Source organism: Cygnus olor, chromosome 3, assembly GCF_009769625.2.
Source record: "Cygnus olor isolate bCygOlo1 chromosome 3, bCygOlo1.pri.v2, whole genome shotgun sequence".
Classification (NCBI taxonomy): Eukaryota; Metazoa; Chordata; class Aves; order Anseriformes; family Anatidae; genus Cygnus; species Cygnus olor.
Window position 1 is genome coordinate 33974362 of NC_049171.1, and position 19590 is coordinate 33993951.

At 36.2% G+C, this 19590-nt stretch overlaps 1 protein-coding gene across 1 annotated transcript in view; it reads right to left on the reverse strand.

The window, feature by feature from the left end:
- Positions 1 to 18119, reverse strand: part of IMPG1 (interphotoreceptor matrix proteoglycan 1) — a 56806-nt gene extending 38687 nt beyond the window's left edge. Inside the window, 4 exon segments of the mRNA XM_040553219.1 lie at positions 80 to 246; positions 5599 to 5709; positions 5712 to 5831; positions 17848 to 18119. Coding sequence (XP_040409153.1) covers positions 80 to 246; positions 5599 to 5709; positions 5712 to 5831; positions 17848 to 17914 — 465 coding nt within the window. The 5' untranslated portion in view covers positions 17915 to 18119.
- Between the last annotated feature and the right edge of the window lie 1471 nt (positions 18120 to 19590).

Sequence of the window (19590 nt, forward strand, 5' to 3'; positions counted from 1 at the left end):
ATTTTGCCCTTATATAAGCAGATGGGGAAGCGACTTGGAAGTCTCCCTCAGTTTCTAAATAAACGTCAGTAATCCTTACCCGTTGGATTATTTCCAGGTGCTCTTGGGAATTGCTGAAGTTTTTGCCAATGTCAAATATGCAGAAGGTTTCCCTCTGGCAGGCAGTAACCCAGTTCTGATATTCAGAAGTATCAGGAATCCGATCCAGAAAAATACGAAAGGCTTCCCACACAGCTTCCTGGCAGACTGAGTAAGAAGAAAGGGGCTAGGGATGGATGCTTTGTACCAAAAAGTAAAGTTGAAAGCCTTTTTAAAGAGATTTGGGATTTACACATTTAACTGTACTTAGTAAATAAATCCATCTTCTGGGTATTTCTAGGTCTTTTAAGTATTTTTGAGTTGACAGTCATTTGCCTTAATGCCAAAGGACTATTTTTTTCTGAGTTAAGGACCGTAATTTCCCTCATTTTAAAAAACAGATTAACTTGGTCTAACATCATCAGTGTGAAGAAAGGGCAAACACAAAGCACACTTTGTTCACTTCAAAAATACATACAGTGGATGTTCCAGTGACAGCAAACAAGGAGGTAGATTAAAAAAAAATAAATCTAGCAGTCTTCATAATTGAATAATCAAAATTTTAACTGTATATACAAATTTTGTACATCAGAGTGGTTAACTGGGCATAGAATAAGCTAAGTAGAACATATGTAAGATTTCAATATTCGTATAATCATTTAGGTTAGAAATGACCCTCTAAAATCATCAAGTCCAACTGTTAACCTAGCACTGCCAAGTCTACCACTAGATCATATCCTTAAACATCACACCTGCATGTCTTTTGAATACCTCCAGGGATGGTGACTCAACAACTTCCATGGGCAGCCTTTTCCTGTGCCTTACAACCCCTTCAGTGAAGAAATTTTTCCTAATACCAGATCTAAACCTTCCCTGGTGCAACTTGGGGCCATTTCCTCTTGTCCTATTGCTCGTTCCTTGGGAGAAGAGACTGCCCCCCTACCCTGCTACGGCCTCATAGTTGTAGAGAGTGATAAGGTCCTCCTTTTTTTTGATTCTGAGTAGGGGGAGTGAGAGAGCTGTGTGGTGGAGTTCAGCTTCCTAGCAAGGTAAAACCACCACATCCTAAATAACACATTGGTAAATAACCAATACCGAGCCCTGGGGGATACAACTTGTTACCAGCCTCCAGCTGGATTTAACTCTGTTCACCACAACACTTTGGGCCTAGCCACCCAGCCAGTTTTTTACCCAGCAAAGTGTATGCCCATCCAAGCCATAGGCAGCCAGTTTCTCCACGAGAATGCCGTGGGAAATGGTGTCAAAAGCTTTACTAAAGTCTAGGTAGGTAACATTCACAGCCTTTCCCTCTTCCACTAAGTAGGGCACCTTGTCATGGAAGGAGATCAGGTTCATCAAGCAGGACCTGCCTTTCATAAACCCATGCTGACTGGGTTGTCCTGCATGTGCCATGTAATGGCATTCAAGATGATATACTCCATAACCTTCCCTGGCACTGAGGTCTGACTGACAGTCCTGTAGTTCCCTGGGTATCCTTCTGGCCCATCTTCAATGGAAAATATATTTTTAAATGCAGCAGGCTAAATTGGTTTTCTTACATTCTAAATTTGCAATGCTTTTAGACTTCTCAAAGTCTTAAGGACTTCCTGTAGCATATACAGGCTTTTATGTTTCTTTAAGCACCTCTGGAAAAATTGAATGACTTAGTATGGGTAAAATTCCTTTGGAAAGAACACCATTTTCTTCCTTTCTAGACAACTGTACACACTCATGTATTCAATATTAAAAATCTCCTCCGTGGAGATGAATCACCCAGTTAAATGCCAAGTTATATCAGACAAGATTAACAGGACTGTGGCTGCGGAGAGAACAGTAGTGTTCTGTATTATTTAGGGAAATGAAAGTGAACACAATGAAAATATGGCAGCGGTGGAGAATTCGAAGAGATGGTATTCAGGAATGGCTGTAAAAGACATTCATTTACTGGATGCTAACTGATTTAAGTACATGACAGTATATAAAATATGTAATAGTGGAGATTAGTACTTGTATGTAATTCCATTGGCTCACTGCTTATGCAAGAAAGCTGTAAAGTTGAGCTGTAGCATGATAGAAACCCATGCATATTAGGGCTTGGCCTTGTTTTTTGAACTATTTTCTGGCAATCAGGGCCTACACTTTTGAGTGCACTTTTACTAGCATCTTGTTGACGTCTTCTCTTTGTTTTAAGTTGAAACCATTTCTAATTTCAGACAATTCTGGAAGATAAACTGATCCCTCCTCCAGGCAGCTACTGCCTACCTGACTAACTATGCAAGTCTTTGTATCTCTGTTCAGACACCAGACAATCCATACACCCAGAATGCTTGGATTTTACTTCACTAACTTTGCACAGCCTCCAACTAAGCCTTGAATGTCTCCTGTCTGTACCTGGGTCATGTTTAAAACCACTGAGTGGTGCAAAGAGATAGCTAGATTAGCTCAGGCTAGCACAGACCTGGCCAAGATTGTGCTGTGTGGACATCCTTGCTCACTTGCAGAAATGACCATTTCTGCAGGTTGACCCCTGCGGGGCCTGTGAATGCAGTTGTAGAAGATAACCAGCATGGCTTGATGGCAGCTAGAACCAATGTGCTTTGAGCAGCATCAGTCCAGTTTATTGGAGCTATTGCTCTATGCCCCATTAGTGGGTGACTGCCTCTGTTGCTACTTGGTGATTCCTCTGGTATTCTTTGTCATCAAAGCCAGCTGTATTTTCAGCTTTATAAAAGGATAATGTTCACTCACTCGAGATGAAGGAACAGGCTTCTTCAAAATGTTGTTTAAAGTTAAATGCTTTTAGAGAAGGAGAATTTCAAGCAAAGTAGAAAAAGCATTTTAATAAAGCCTTGGTGGCAATTTAAAAACGATTGCCTTTAGCACTTTACTTTGCAGAGTTCATTACTGTGAGATGGGACATTTATTTTCGATACTTGATACATGCTTTGACTTACGGTGAGATAATTATCTGCATTATCTAAAATACCAGTGTCTCTGCAATTAGTGTAATCAGTCCTAGAAATGGGTATTCTCAAAACTTGCTGTAGGGATGTACTCACATAGCTGTGTTAGGGCACTCCAATAATAACTCAGCAACCACCTGCCCTCCCTGTAGAGCAGCTGTATGTGGAGCAGAGGTGGCCAGATTATTAAAAAGCAACAGGCTGTCTTTTGAAAAGATTTTCATTATGAGCTAGCAGTTAGAGATTCTTTCTTTTTTTTTTTTTTTTTTCCTCACATCTCTCTGGCATCTTGTTTTTCTGTGTAGCAAATGCTGAATAAAGATATATCTGATGAAAATCCAGTTTTCACAGTTTAAATAAACATGACATGTGGCCAGGCATCATAACTGATTCTATGCATGTTCTCAGTTTGCCCCACATGAAGGACTGTCTTCAACCTGATGAAGGTTTTTCATTAGTAACTCTCTGAGCACATATATCTGAGCAGTTTTGTGTTATGTGTTCATTCCTGATGGTGTTTTAGTGTGAATTAATTAGAATATTCAAAAAAAAAAAAAAGTAATTTTCCTAAGGAAGCGGTAAAATTCTCTAGAGGACAGATATGATCCGCAGTGCTTTCACACTTCTAAATATTTCATGGGACTTAGAGGGGTGGAAGTGGTCTTCTAAACTTTAGATAAGAAAAACAATGGACCTGAAGGTATGTCTACAAAACAAAATGAAGATAAGATTGTCCCACTCTTAGGCTGTCTATTGAAGGCTGAAAGACTCCAGCATGGCTACCAAATGACCTTTCCATGAAGGTTTGTACTGTGGTTAGTAGGTGTAGCCTCAGGAGTAATGCTAGAATCACAAAGTTTTCACTTCTGATTTTTTTTTTTTCTTTTTCATTTATCACTTTTATCAGGTACATTTGCATGCTCAGCTGGGAGGACAGAAGTCAATGAGTTTTGATCTTTTTCTTGAAGGAAAGTTTTTTGAGGTTTTAGCCAGGAACATTGTAATGCAAAATGTGCAACTATTCAAGAGAACAGAAACAATTTTTTTGAATGAGTGTACCAATTATTTAGCTGCAGTCATTTGCTCTCTTGTGTACTTTTGGGGAAGAACTTCAGATTCAGCTGTACTCCAGAAGAGCTGTATGACACCTACTCAGAAGAGTTTGTGAGTGTATAACGTTCTGCTAGGAAAGAGGAGGTGTAAGTTTAAGCATGCTTGCACTACAAGGCTTACAAAGCCCAATCTCCCACTCTGAAGTGATGTGCTGCTCTCCAAAAAGATGTTAGTAGCATGCTCATCAGTTTTAAAGGAAAATGTCACAGTTGCCATTCCTTAAATTCAGGTTAATGGTAGCTGCCTGTCCTAAGAGACCTTGTTTTAAGACCAATCAGGGACATAACCAGTGAGTTCTGAGGATTTTCAGGATTAATTCATGTTTAAGAAAGGCTTTTTGGATCAGCCTCTTTGACATAGGTTTCAGAATTTTCTCCAATGCCCACTGGCGCAGAATTCAGTCGTACAATAGATTCCAAACATGTTTGTATCCATAGGAATGACTATAGATATTGATGTGGCTTGTCCATTCTGCCTGTGGGAAGTGGCTACTGGAGTAAAATTTTTGCAGCTGTACATCCAGATTTCATTTCAGAGGGAACAGGCTGGTTCACTGAAAGGGAGTTGGTGAGCAACCAAGTTAGAAAACATGTATGTGAGTGGTTGGAGACCTATACAGAGGAACAGATACATAAATGAAGATGATTTAAGAGAGTAGAAGTTGCCTTAAATACTTGCATCCCTGAAGTGCTGACTATGTTTTAGAGTTATATTTGGTCTATCTAGTTGCACCTCCAAAATATGATTTTTTTTTTTTTTTTAAATACAAATTGGAACAGTCACTGAATGGGGAAAAGAGAGAGAGAGGAAGATAGGAAATATCAAAACCTGTTTGCACTATTCTCTATAGGGACCTAAAATTAGAGTGGTAACTCTATAAGCTCTCTACAGTCAAGGGAGGAAAAGAAAGGGAGGGAGGGAGGGAGAGAGGGATTTGGGAAAGAGCAGAAAAAAAACATTCTAGATTTTAAAAAATAAGGTCTTGGCAGGTGCTGCTGCAATTATATTAGTACTTGTGTTGTACCAACACTGCCATAGACTTAATACAACTACAGATACACCAATGTATTCATGAAATGGCAGATGAATAGTTTCTTTAAATGTGTTGAATGGGTGGGATTAATTCTGGGTAGCAAAGATAGTAACTACTACACTTTTGAGAAAAGCAGTACATCTTTACACAGTAGTGCAAGCATAATTTGGTCTTCAAGTTCTGCCATGCTAGAAAAATATACAATTACATTGATATCATTAGTCTTTTGAGTGCATTGTTTTATTCTGTTCTGGTAATTGCCTGTCTTGAGCTGTGCTGATTTGCATGTAATATTTAATCATAAAGTAAATATCAGATACATTTTCTAGAGCTAAAAACAAGATTCTGAAAAATTACTAGGTTTTGTCAATACTTTCAGGGAAGAATCAGAGGCTACAATCATTATCTTACCTCTTAATCTATAATAAGCTTGGTGACTGGCTAAAATCTGCTTCACTGATTCTTGTGGGCAAACTTTCACACCAGTTGACAAAAAGGATGACCTCTTTGTTCGGTGTTTGCCATGTCAAATATCCGTCTTAAGGTTGACACTCTGGACCTCTTTGTTGTTCTTTCTGTTTTGTCTGACCCTGAGGCATCTGCTAGATGTTTGGCTTCACCACGATTTATTTTACTAGGGCTTTCTGGAAAAGATAAAAGGTAAACATACATAAAGATACATTGCATAGGCAGTATGCAAGATCATGACTGGAAAATACTTGTGAATCTGAGAGCTCTTTGTGTTTAACTGTAATGGTGTTTTCAATGTACAGAATGAATTAATGTCTTGAGGAGAAATGTCCTTTGATCATGCTGGGCAACCAGGACTCAAAAAACTGGTAACTAATTTCCTTATAACTCATCATGTGACTGTCAGTTCACACAGGGTAAAGGCTTCAGAAGCCCTAAGTCTTGTTTTCAGTAGTGTCTTTGGGTTAGATCCACAAAGGATACTTAGGTGTTTGAAGTTTGTGCTACAGCATCTCATTTGTGAGACTATAACCCTATAGGGAAGTTTACAGCACTCTGTTAAGTAACTATGGAGATTGTGGAATGTGAAACATGTCTGTATTAGCTTGCAGTATAAAAAGATGTCTATACTAACAAATCTGTAATGTGAGAAATAGTAGTACATTAAATGGGTACCCTTTCAGATGTTCTTGTCTTTGCTCTGGGCTTCAGGTCACATCTCCCTTCACATTGGGTACATAGTCTTGAACCCGCCCTGGGAACTAGACACTGAAACACATCCTTTCAAAAGCTGAACAGGAGTTTAATTGTCTTTGGGGAAAGAAGTAGCTGTTTCCAGTCTTCCTCTTTTACTCCACAGTGCACTCCTCTTTCCATCCCTCACCAAAACAGATGTAATCATCCGAACAGACTGCAATTATGCTTCTTTGACACTGGATGATAGTGTCAGGAATGCTCTGGCTCTTTGTATCTCAATAGATCTTTAATTATTCCCAGAAAAGTGGAACAGCTACAGTAGAAAAAAGTGAGATCACTAAGTGGAAATTGAAGAGCTAGGCTCAAGTTTTACTTATGCAGCTATTCATTTATGAAAAATGTTCTCCAAATAGAATCGAGCACAGAAACCCCCATATTAGATTGCACACAAAAACTCAAGACTCATTTGGTCACACTTCCTAAATATATGAGATTCTCTATTATGTGACATAGCAGCTAAATTTCATGTAAAAATGTTAACAGTAAAAACAGGTATACATTTAAGCAAGCTGAAGTGCAGCATTTTACAGGATCATGCAACAGGAGCCATTACTGTATTTTAGATTATCTCCCAAAATTTTGCATACATTTTAATAAAGATATTAAAATTCATATGAAAATATCTATTTTGTTTCATTTTCATACATTTGATGTTATGCATTTTCATATGCTACAATGAAAAATAAAGTAAAACGTAATGAGAATATGAGGTTTGTTGGAAGAACTTTTTAGAAAAGAAAGGGTAAATTTTGTAGATAACTGGAAAACTTGAAGGAAGAAAACGCAAGAAAGGCATGGTATATGTGTGCCTGAGTTGTTGTTTTAATGAATGGTTTAAAAAAATTGTAAAAGGATAATAAAATGAAATAATATGGTTCAAAAGAAATACATTTAGTGAGAGTAATATTCAAAAAAAATTAAGAGTAAAACACTGTGAGTTTGCAGGATAAAGAAGAAATAGCATGCTGCATTTAATACACGTTAATTATCGTGTACTTATACTAATCAAGAAAAAATAAGGAAGGTAAAAACACATTATCTTGATAATTGGAAACTCTGTTAATTAAATGTTTAAAGATAAGTTAGCAGCTGATCAATAAGAGAAAAATAAAGGAAAAGCATATAAGAACAGTACTTCAAGTAAAGAATGGAAGAAATTCTAGCATATATGTCAGTGTATATATATATGTCTCAGTTCTTATTTAACTTCAGAATTAACATTCAATTTTTTCTGTGTATAAGTCATAATAATGACATTTATATTAAGAAGTATTTGGTATTCTGATATGGAAAGAAGTTGAGTGCTTGATTATGAAGAATATTTTACAAATATAGGAGCTTATACAATGAAAGCAACAGGCAATTTTTATGTTTTTGCAGAACATGCTAGAGGCAGCAGCTGGCATGAGTAGAACTATCTAACTGTTGTAAAGTAAATGAAAATGATGATGTACTCGTATAATGTTTGTTATGGAATGCATTAGCAGTAACTAGTTTTCCACAGTAATATCAGATCATGGACCATAAAGGTAACACTGCATAAAAGGAACTTGCGCTGTGAAAACGTGGTCTTGTGTCCAGCAGAAATCACAAGGGGACAAACATTAGATTATTCAGGACATTGAATGATTTGAATGATATGTGGGGAGAGAGTAATAGATTTACCACCAAGGAAGATCCACTGCCAGTAAAATCTCAGAGTAGTCCCCTGAAATCTTCTAAAATAAAATACCAATAATCTACATGGAAAGAAGCCGGTTGTAAGTCTATTACCTGTTACGAGCTCTATTAACTGCTATAGCCCAGCTGCCCAGGGATTCTGACCAACTGGGGCAGAGGATTTTGTCATTAAGCTCTTTGATAGCTTTTGCATGGAGCAGAGGCCTTTCTTGAAGGATTTGCTTCTTCCCCAGGATTTGCCCCTAAGTCATTAACTTGAATTAAGAATTATACTATTCATAAGACTGAGAGAGGAGATTCTTCACAAATGATTGTTGTAACGACCTTGAATTCTCTCCCTATTCTTGAATTAGGGTTATTATTTTGGCTTTTCTTTCTAAGAAAGTGACCACATATTTATCTGTTTCCAGTTATCACTGTTCTGCTTGCCTACGCAGGGTAGTTTCACTTGACCTTTGAAAATTAAGATATCATTCTATCCAAAGAGAAGAAATTAAAATGGGGTAACTAAAGGTTTTAGCAGCAGAATTCAGGGTGATATGAGGACAAATCTGTTAAAGTCTGAATAATTCATCATTAAAATCATCACAAGGTCTGACATGTATGATAAAACTGATAAATCTGAAAAATAAGGATATTCTTAGGAAACCAAGGAATGCTTGATTGATAAATGAGACATACTGCCTTCAGAGTGAAATAATTATTAATTAAAAGACAGGGCTTATTTAAGTGGAACTACTGAAATAGAACAAGAGAAAGCTTATCAAAGAGGATGAATTAAAGAAAGATGCCAAATGTGCTTATGTGATCCAATTAAATATATAGCAGGGCCAGCAGGTCCAACAACCCCCATATTGATAATTCAACCAGTAACAAAAGCAAGGATGATTAGTCATGGAAGTTGATCTTGAGATCTCTGAAAGGGCTGATTAGTGTAAACACCAGATGGAGTGCAGAAAGCACAAACAGTGGTAATGTCCTGGTCTCTTCTCTCAGAGTCAGTCTCCTCCTGTCATGGGAGTAGTGAGCACCCCAAATTCAAATGGCACTTGACAGTGACAGACAGAGTTCTCTCCTTATATACTTTTTAATGTTCTTTTTATGCCACATCGCCTCAATCCTATTTGCATGGGAAAGGTCTGAACAGATTGAAGGGGCTTAGATGAGCAGGGAAAGATTAACGTATGGCATGGCTTTATGCAGCCTAGGTCCTGCATATGAGTACAAGATTATATGTCTTGCTTGTACTTAGCTTTGGGTCCTATACATTCTTTAACTATTGTTAAGGCACACAGTGAAAGAACTGATGGCAGCATTCATTGCATCCTGGAGGGTAGTGAGTCTTATCTAGGGTCTACCTGGGGTAGCTGAGGCACTGGAGGGAGTTCAATTTGCATCTCACTTCTTCAGGCTTACTGTACTCAGTCACTGAACTGCTGAAAGAAAATGAGCTGACATAGGTGCCTAGCCTCAGAAGAAGCTGAATACTGGCCAGAGGAGAATGCCTGTGTATTCCTAAAAGAGAGGAAGTGGGCTAAGGAATTTATCCTAAAAATAAATTGAATTTTATTTCCTCAAAATTGATATTGGCAACAATAAGCTAGGTGATTCCTATTTGACATGTTGGCTTGTGTTAAATGTCACTGAATAGTAACATCACCTATGGAATGAGGCTTGGGTATCCAACTGTGGCAAAGATCTATGAGGGCCGGGGCCAGGGCCAGGCCTCCAGCTTGGAAGACCCTGTGTTCAGTTGACCTATGTCATAGAATCATAGAACAGTTTGCATTGGAAGGGACCACAAAGACCATCTAATTCCAACCCCCCTGCCATGGGCAGGGACACATCCCACTAGATCAGGTTGCTCAAAATTTCCACTAGAAAACTTTCTGTACAAGTATCATGAAGTTGATGTCTACATATCCAGCACTACAGAACCTCTACTGTACCTACCAGTACCTTGTGTTATACTAGATTCAGTTTTACTTTACATGTCAAGGAGGTGCTAGGCCCTGCCTGTGCAGTGGGGACTCTGTACTAAAGATACAATAAATCTGATACCTGTATCTCTCACTTGCATTCAGCACGACAAAACATTACCTGCACATGTTCAAAAACTGTGCTCAAGCCCACTAAGACACAGGAGAGGAGTGCCAGGCTCCTTGTTTGGAGCTCAAATATCAAGGTACTTAAAAGATAGGTTCTGTAATTTTCAGCCTTTTAAAGCTTATGTTTTTGTTTTGATCTGGTTCGGTAACAAGGGATTTTCCTTCCTGAGAATTCAGGAAGATGGTGGGATTTCATAAATCCTCTTTCTTGGTAGGAATGCATGACAATGCTCCTTTAAACTTTTACAGAAGACAAAGATTGTATCTGTATTAACATCATATTCAAACAAGACGAGACTTCCATGAATCCTTATGTGATATTCATGTTGTTTCTTCTGTGAAAAATATTAAATATTTGGTTATAGTGAAACAGTATGCAGTAAATCCGGAGAAGAATGTGATAAATTATTTTGAAATATATGGTTATAGTAATGACAATAGTAAAAGTTTAATTTTATTTATTTATTTTTATTTTATTTATTTATTTTTTTTAGTGGTGATAAAAGGTGATACATTCAAAGCCAGCAGATAGAATTAGGTAATAGAAGTTTATTCTTCTTGTTCAAAACCCTTTAACCTAGATTTACATTTTGGTACCAAAGACCAGTTTTAATCAACCAAGGTGCTTTGGAATGTCAGTAAGTGTGAAAAAATTCGTATCTGCAAGTAGTTAACATTGGAAAACTAAACTAGACATCATAGCCTCACAGCTGTTCCATTCCTCCTAACTACTCACAGAAATCTGTGTGGTTTTCTATGCCAAGTGGAGAAATACAATTGTTAAATCAACTGACTTCAGAAAGTAGGCTAAGAACATGGTTGTTTGAAACACTGTTTTTATGAAATGCAAACTTAGGCCTTATTACAGACCAACATAATATTTTCTCCCATTCTAAACAGACAATTTAGTAACATAATTGAATTATTCTAACTATACAATTTATGATAAATGAACTGTGGTGAATTATTTACCTATTACAGTTGAAAATAGAAAATACAGTATGCCCCAGGAAGATTCTTCTGCTTTTGTGAATACAGTTCATATACTGAGCAGCTCTGACTTTGCATTCACCATAACTGCAGCCAGTACCAACCACAATATTGAACATACAAAAAATCTGTAGTCAACACATGATTCTGACACATTTCTTTCCTAACTGAAAGAGCACCATACGAAACTTATGTTTTCCTTGACACCTTATGTCACATTTAGAGTAGAAATATATCCGTTCTCTTTCAGACAGATAAGTGCAAATTCTGGTGAAGAATTCTCACTGTCCAGGGTGACCTTATTGCAGCTTTTCAATTCTTAAAGGGGGTTATAGAAAAATGGAGAGCAACTTTTTGCTCAGTCAGATAATGATAGGAAAAGAGGGAATGATTTTAAACTAAAAGAGAAGAGATTTATATTGAGGTTAGGAGGAAATTCTTCACTCAGAGTGTGGTGAGGCACTGGCACAGGTTGCCCACAGAAGCTGTGAATGCCCCATCCCTGGAGGTGTTCAAGGCCGGATTGTATGAGGCCCGGGGCAACCTGGTCTGGTGGGAGGTGTCCCTGCCCATGGCAGGGTGGTTGGAACTAGATGATCTTTATGGTCCCTTCCAACTCAAACTGCACTATGATTCTATGGTTCTATGATTATTCTTCAGCTCTACTAGCTGCTTGCTGGAATTCATAGAGAAGATACCATGCCATCTGTCGTTTCATTGCCAACATCTGAATCCTGTAACTGTCCAACATTCAGACTAGAAACAACATTGAAGAATGATTGCTTTTAAAGCTGATGTATGAAACATATATCTACATTGCACATCTTAAAAGCATTTGGCCTGAAATCCTATTCTATGATCTGATACTGTTTGCATCAAAAAATTAAAGAAAATGCTTTAAATGTTTGAGTAGTTCTAGGAGGAATGCATCCAATCTGCAGTGATGAAACACTCACTTGAGCACCTCTGCTATTCATTTTCTAACCAGTCTTACTCAAGATGTACAGCCACGCTCTGAGAAAGTCAGTGAGAAAGCATAAGTTCAAGTTGCAGTGATATATAGCCATATTTATCAACATATCAACAATCACAATGGCACGAGTCAAAGAATCACAGTGCAGACCGGAATTTTCGAGGTAGCTGTATTAGGACAGTTGCCATCCAGGATCCAGCATCCAGGATCCAGAAGCCACTGTGCCATCTCTTTGCCTGGACTTTTGTAAAAGGAACTGGTCAATTTTTCTCACAGTTTAGGGGCACTCATCTTGCAATACAATCTACAGTCTCTAGTTAATTGATTCCTTATTTTGACAGACAGTGACTTGGTCTTAACCATACTGAATTTAGTTATCTTCCAAATTGAATAGTAGAGAAGCCTAAGTGTCAAGCTGCACAGATCAATTTATGTTGGAAGGATATCTGGAGATCACCTAATACTATTCCTAGCTCTAAGCATGGCCATCTTCTGATCTAGATTCAACTGATCCACTTTTGATGGGGAAGAAGAGAGGGAAAAGGACATTAGAACTGTCTCCGGTAGTGCCATAACCACAAAATCATAAAGTAAAATGTGAATATGCTACTACCTCCTGCCTGAAATTGCTGGAGTTTCTGTGTTGATTTATATGTATGAAAGATACACTTGGAGCATAATTACTGAAACTGGCACTTTAGGTAACTTAAGTTCAGGGTCACTTAGACTGTTAATACGTGATTGAATAAAATCTGAGAAAGCTAGTAAAGGTTCAGAGTGGTAAATAAGCAGGTGATCTTGGCTCTGCACCAAACGAGATATTTTAGGGAAAGTAGAACCTCACTACAGAAAAGATAAACATAGTGGCCTAAGTGCGATTAGCTATGTAAGCTCCTAATTTTTCTAATTTTTAGAAAGAATCTTGGTCCTACTGACTTGCAGATGCCTGTGTGATTAGACAGTTGCTTTAAGACTCAGCTTGCTAAACTGCAGTTGTTTTGTTTTATGACTAGTGCCTCATACAGGTCAGGACTTCAGTTTCTATGTTACACCTCAGGTCCTCAGGTCCTCATGCTTTGTCATGTGAGAATGATGATGTTGCTCTGTCAGGTAACAAGGTTAAAACAGGTGGTATTCTTGCGTACCATGATAAGGCATGCTACAATTACGTAAGGGTATATAAACACATACTCTGTAGCAGGTGCTGGGGTACTTCCAGGTGATTGTTAATTCTGTGATTCCCGGATATGCTACTATTCTGAAGTGTCTGTCCAGTAAATAGAAGCTGATAGTGACTAAATGCCAGTATAGTACCAAGGCCCTTCTCCACACTTTTATAACCTACATCTATATGGACATACAAGCAGATAGACAGACAGATAGATAGATATTTCTTTTTAGGATATGTGTTGTTAATATCACATGTTCTGACAGGGAAGGAATTGATTGAAATGCAGTTGTGCTTGCTAAGAGCAAATATGCAGGATAATGCACCTAATTTCTGATAAAAATGGAAGAATGATAGGGAAGGAGTAAATGTCTCTCATTTCAGACCCAAAGGGACTGTGAATAAGACAGAAGTACAAAAGTAAAGGGAAAAACATATTTTTCCCTCTGGGAAGAAAACGGGGTTTGCTACATCTGATGAACCCAGGCCATATCACCTAGTGCACTGCTGAAGCTACTAGGACACCCCAGTCATCTGAGAAATGGAGAATCCCAAAAACAATAATCTGTATTTCTAGCAGGTTAAGACCCCAAGTAAAGTTACTTTGTTGTAACCTATATTAAAAATATATTTAAAAGTTTGTATTATTAAAATATATTATAAATATATTATATTATATAATTAATTCTATAAATAATTAAAAATAATTAAATAATTAAAAATAAATTAAGTTGATTAATTAAAATAATTAAACAATTAAAATAACATTAAATATATTTTATAATATATTTTTAAAAATTTTTTTAAAAGTTTGTAAAGAGCGAAAAAATTTTATTATTAAGAATGTTTGTCTTGTCCACAGTTGTTTTCCGAGATCCCACCCCACCTCCTCCCAGCTAATTGTTCAGTCACATATAGTGTCACATATTTTTCACTAATTACTGTGGAATGGATGTGATGAGAACTGTAATTAACCTTTAAGATTCCATGTTGATACTTAGTATTTTTATCCAAGTTTGTCTCTTAGTCAGGAAATAGCTAACAATTTTGCATTTGTTTAAACAACAAACAATATTTTACTTTTCTTTTGTTTATAAGCACAACCAGGACAGTTAGCTTTAATTTGGTAATCCTTGTTTTATGGGTGAAAGTAGAGAATAATCTTAATGCACAAAGCTAATGTGTTCTGTTTTTTTTTCTTTCTTTGAAGATATATATTCTTTGACTTTGTTCTCTGTTTGGCACGGATTTGTTTAACCCTTTTTTTGAGGACAATTATAGTAATGAAGGTCTGCAACAGTTATTGTTGAATTAGAACAGTCGACAGGGAAGTGGTAAGTCAGAATGAATTAAAATGATTTCGTAGAGCACACAGAAAGCCTTTGTGTCCTAAAGAATGACTGAGTAATAGAGTATATTTGCTTGCTGATTAAAAACTAACACTAAGCACTCTTGAATGTTCTCTTTCTCCTTTACATTCTTAGTATCAAGTGCTAGAATGTACTCAGCATCAGTGTATAGTTTGGGGAGTTCAAAGCTTGTCTGTATTTTGCTGGTTAGTGTGAATGTTCAATGTTTTACAATTCAGCAGTTAAAATTACTGTCATATTTTAATTGTATATATATATATTTTGCCATCACACAGATTTTGTCCCCCTAACTTTCTTTGTCCCCCTCACTTTCTCTGTCCATATTAGAGACAGTTTGTGTCAGGACAGTGGCAAAGATCTGAGTTCAAGTCCTGAGGTCATTTCCTGGAGTTTGGCGCTAGCCATGGTCAAAGATAAACACTCCATCTCTGAAGTCTTTATGTTGCACCCTACAGTTTCTTGTTTGTTATCTGTGGGATTGGAGGTGTTCCTGGACAGCCTCCAAATGCATGAGAGATGGGTCTTAGTCCTAAAATAAGGTTTAGGAAGGACATTTCTGAGTAAGCCCATTTTTGTTCACCCTAAAACACCAGATGTGAGTAAACAAGAATTTGAGTTTCAGATAGTTTTGTTCATAATGAAAAATAAAATAGAAAATGATTTGGATATTTTTATTCTTCTTATTCTATTTTAAGATTGGAGTATTTTATTTCTTAATCTTTTATTTCCTAGTTTGTCATAGTTGAAATGTACTTTAAACTAGAATAGTCCTAAAAGCCTTGAATCATCTATGTTAGGATCTTTAATAAGTGATTAATATAGGTATTCAGACTACTGGGAGAGCATGTGTACTTTTCAAATATTTTTTCTACCTATCTGACCCTAATTCTCAGTCATAAATAGCAGTTCTGAATGCATTCCTGCTCTGATGAAGAATTTTTTAAGACAAGCATTAAGTCCTTTGAGATTTGTATGTGTATTTGAGATAACAACACAGTTTAAAAATACTATATATAAACATAATTATATAACAATAAAAGCAGTTATGTATTTGTGCATGCCAAATGTATTTTAAAAAACTGCTGCGAAGAAATTTTTCCAATTATCATTCACATACATATATACAAAAATAATTTTTCCCTTGAAAGCCATCAAAAATTAGAAAATTAAAAGACTACTATAAAAGCTTGATATATATTACAATGGCAGCTGAGTTGCTTGTTATATTTGAAAGGAGAAAAATACAGGATATAAAAAGACTTTTAGCTCACAGTTAAACTCATTTTCTCCCTATTCAAGATGCTATATGTAGTGTATTATCCAGAATTGCTTTCTGAATTTTGGTAGATTTTCCAAGTACTGAGGTCTTCTACTGCTTCTCTGAGGGGGATAATTATACAGTTCTGTATCCCCTCTGTCAAGATGCTCTCCTATAATTTTGTGACAATCTTTATGGGAAAGGCATTGTAACATACAAGCACAATTATGATGGGTGAAACTGTGACTCACTTTTCACATTATTACTTTCTCATTGCATAACTATAAATATAGACTGTAATGATATCATCAACCATGCATGAATTACATGGAATTTATCTTTTTCCATCAGAGAATACGCAATTTAAAGTGCAAAACCAGTGTATTTTGAAAACCCTTATTTTCCTTGTCAGAGATGAACTATCATTCATTTCTCTCATTTTTGCCATAGTTCCAAACTATCATTAATGATTAAATAAGACTATTTGCATGAAATTAAAAGGTAAATCAAAGAACAACAGAATATAAATCTAGGTTAGCTAATGCATTAGTTTTTCCCAAGCATGTTTTCAGTACTGTAATTGTCCACAAGACAAGATTTACATAATATCAATGAGATACATGAACTGAATTATTTTTAAAGAAATCTGTACACAGAAGAACAAGACTCATAAACCAAGTGATGTGGAAATAAAACTTTCCAATTCTTATGACAGTAGACTATGTTTCACGCCATCTCTATTTCAATACCGTTGGGAATACTCCTCTTTTATATTTTATATTATTTGCATTTAATTAATATGCTTGCAGTTGACAGGAAACTAGGAGGTCATTCACGTGGGCAAAGCATAAAGCAGTTGTGATGTTGGCTTTTAATTTAATTTTTTAAATATCAAAGCATAGACAGAAAAGTTAATAAGAAAACTCCCCACAAATTAAACACCTTCCCAAGCATCTAAATTGCATATGGAACCAAACAGGGAAAAAATCACACCACCATTTTTTGTTTTCTGTTGTTGAAGAAGCTTTAAAATTGCTGTGACTTTGTGATGTTTTAAAGGGAGCAGTAGCTAGCTGTTGTACTAAGTACACCAAAGTTGTCAGTATTCTGTTTACTTGCAAATAATTTCACATATTACTACTTCATTTATTTTCATTGAGACTGTTTATTGGAATGCATTTAAAAATCATACTATGCATCACAAAAGGAACATATTTTGTCATGTTATTTTAATTATAGGGTGGTTTCTTTCTATTTAGCTTTTCCAAATATGTACTTATGTTAGCAGATATTTCCTTTTCATTTTACTATTGTAATATTTATATTTTCCTGCTCGTTCTGTTCTGTGTATAATCCTTCTTAGCATTGCTGTTTCTTGTTATTTGGCAGTATGTTCTATTCCTCCAAAATCTGTATTTCTAAAAGTTTTTGAAGTTTTTTCTGATAATAGCTGGTAAATACAAAAATATATTTTACTTTCTCTTCATTTCAAAGATAGCAGATAATCTTTAACAATGTCAACACTTCCTTAGATGTTCTTTCAGCTGTTTTGTTCCTTTCATATAATTGTTTTTGAAGTTATATATATATATATTATATATATATATATATATATTTTTTCATAACAGAGCATATGCAGGTGAATGGAAACTAAAATGCATCTCTTATAGAAATGTAAAGCCAAGGGAACACACATGAGAAATATTGTCAACATTTTCATTTCCAACTTCATAGCTGTCTCACCAACTGTGCTGTCCCTATCTGAATTGTCAAGACACCAAATTCCAACAAATAATTCGATAATAACAAAATGACCTGATCTTTCCACTTTTTTTTTTTTAATCTATTAAAGTTAATTAATATAATCCTTTTATATATGAACTTACCTCTGCTTTCCTGAACTTGGAGAGCAAGGCAAATGACCAAAAATATTAATCCAGTTTTCAAATGCATGCTGTCTATTGATCATTCACAGTTTTCAAGAATAATCATGCAGGAAATAAGAATGTTGAGGTCAAGTAGAAGATTTTTTCTTTTTCTTTTTTTTTAACAATTAAAGTCTCCAAATATATTCCCTCTTTTTTTTTTTTTTTTTTTCTTTGTTATTTCTTCAGCTGTCCTCAGATGTGGGCTGCTTTGAATTGCAAGTAGGTGAAGATTGGAATAGGTGCCAGAATTCAAGAGCTGGACAAATGCCTCCAACGCAAACACTTCTAGCCTGGGGACTGGAGTGGTAAGACAAGAGTGATGACGTTTTAAAAAAAAGCAGTGTCTGTTTCGGGAATAATCTTTTTATCTGCTGCTCAGACATAATCCCTCTTACGGTCCAGCTGGAAGAGCTTTCTTCATCTTATTAACCTTCTGGAGCAGCATCTGTCAACCCCAGTAGACTTCAGCACCACCACGATAAACAACGGAAGTCTCTTCTAGTGCCCATTGCCTTCAAACAGTGATCATTTGGGCATTCCAGAGGTATGGCAAGCGAGCAGAGGTGAAATCATGGGGAAAGATGATTGTGCTATTTCCAAACCTGTGATCACAAAAAACAGGGAACTTCCTTTGAAAAGGAAGAGAGCTTCTCTGAAAGAACATGCTATATTCTGCTTTCCCACTACATTTGACTTGGAAGCCCCTCTCCGTCCTCATACCAAAAAGTTGCTGTTGTGATATTTCTATCATAGAATGATGATGATGTTCTATGACAGCAGGGAAATGATGTGACTCAGCAGTAAATTGCAGCAATGTTCAGGGCTGGCACAAGCTGATTCCAAATTGGTTTTGGGGGATGGAAGGTGGTGCATGGAAGGAGAATAATAATAAAAAAAAAAGAAAAAAAAAGTAGGAAATGATATTTCAAGCACACAGCTATAACTGGGCCAAGAACTGGCAGTGAGTGAATACAGTTTTCAAACAGCTCTGTTCCAGTTTCCCAAATAACTATTCCTGTTACATATTTGGAATGTGTAAAAGTGCCATACTTTTTGTTTTCAAGAATGTTTTATAGGGTTTCAATAAACCTAAAAATCTACCTGGACGGTATTTGTAAATGTCTGTCTCACTTAGAGATTTCTGTGCAACTGGATTTTAGACTAGGAAATATCTAGACTGGCAGCAACTCTGTTTTCTAGCTCTGTAAGTTCAAGTTGCTTTAAGAACAACCTTCATTTGAACCCAATCAGTATTCTATTTTTACTTAGGATTTAAACAATGACAACCTCCCTCCCTTCCTGAGATAGCCTAATTTTAACTACTTGGACCAGCTAGTAAAGAGACTGAGCTGAGACCAACAAGGTCTGCTTTATCTTATTTTCCCAATCTTTTTCTGATTTTCAGTGCTCATTGTAATGCTTTATATATATCGTTTCATTTACATTGTTTTACTGTTCTAACAAAACAAATTAGGAAGACCTTGTCAGTAGCACAGTGAAAGCCAGCAGTGGAGATGATCAGGATATATACCAGAGAAAATTTGAGTATTAAAGAAGGATCATTATTTAGCAGTACCAGTATTCAACTTTACATATTTATATATTATAATCATATGGTATGTGGTATAGTCATATATGGACTACCTCTATGATCCACATAATCTTTAGCGCTCATAAGCATGTTACAGTTGAAAGATGGAA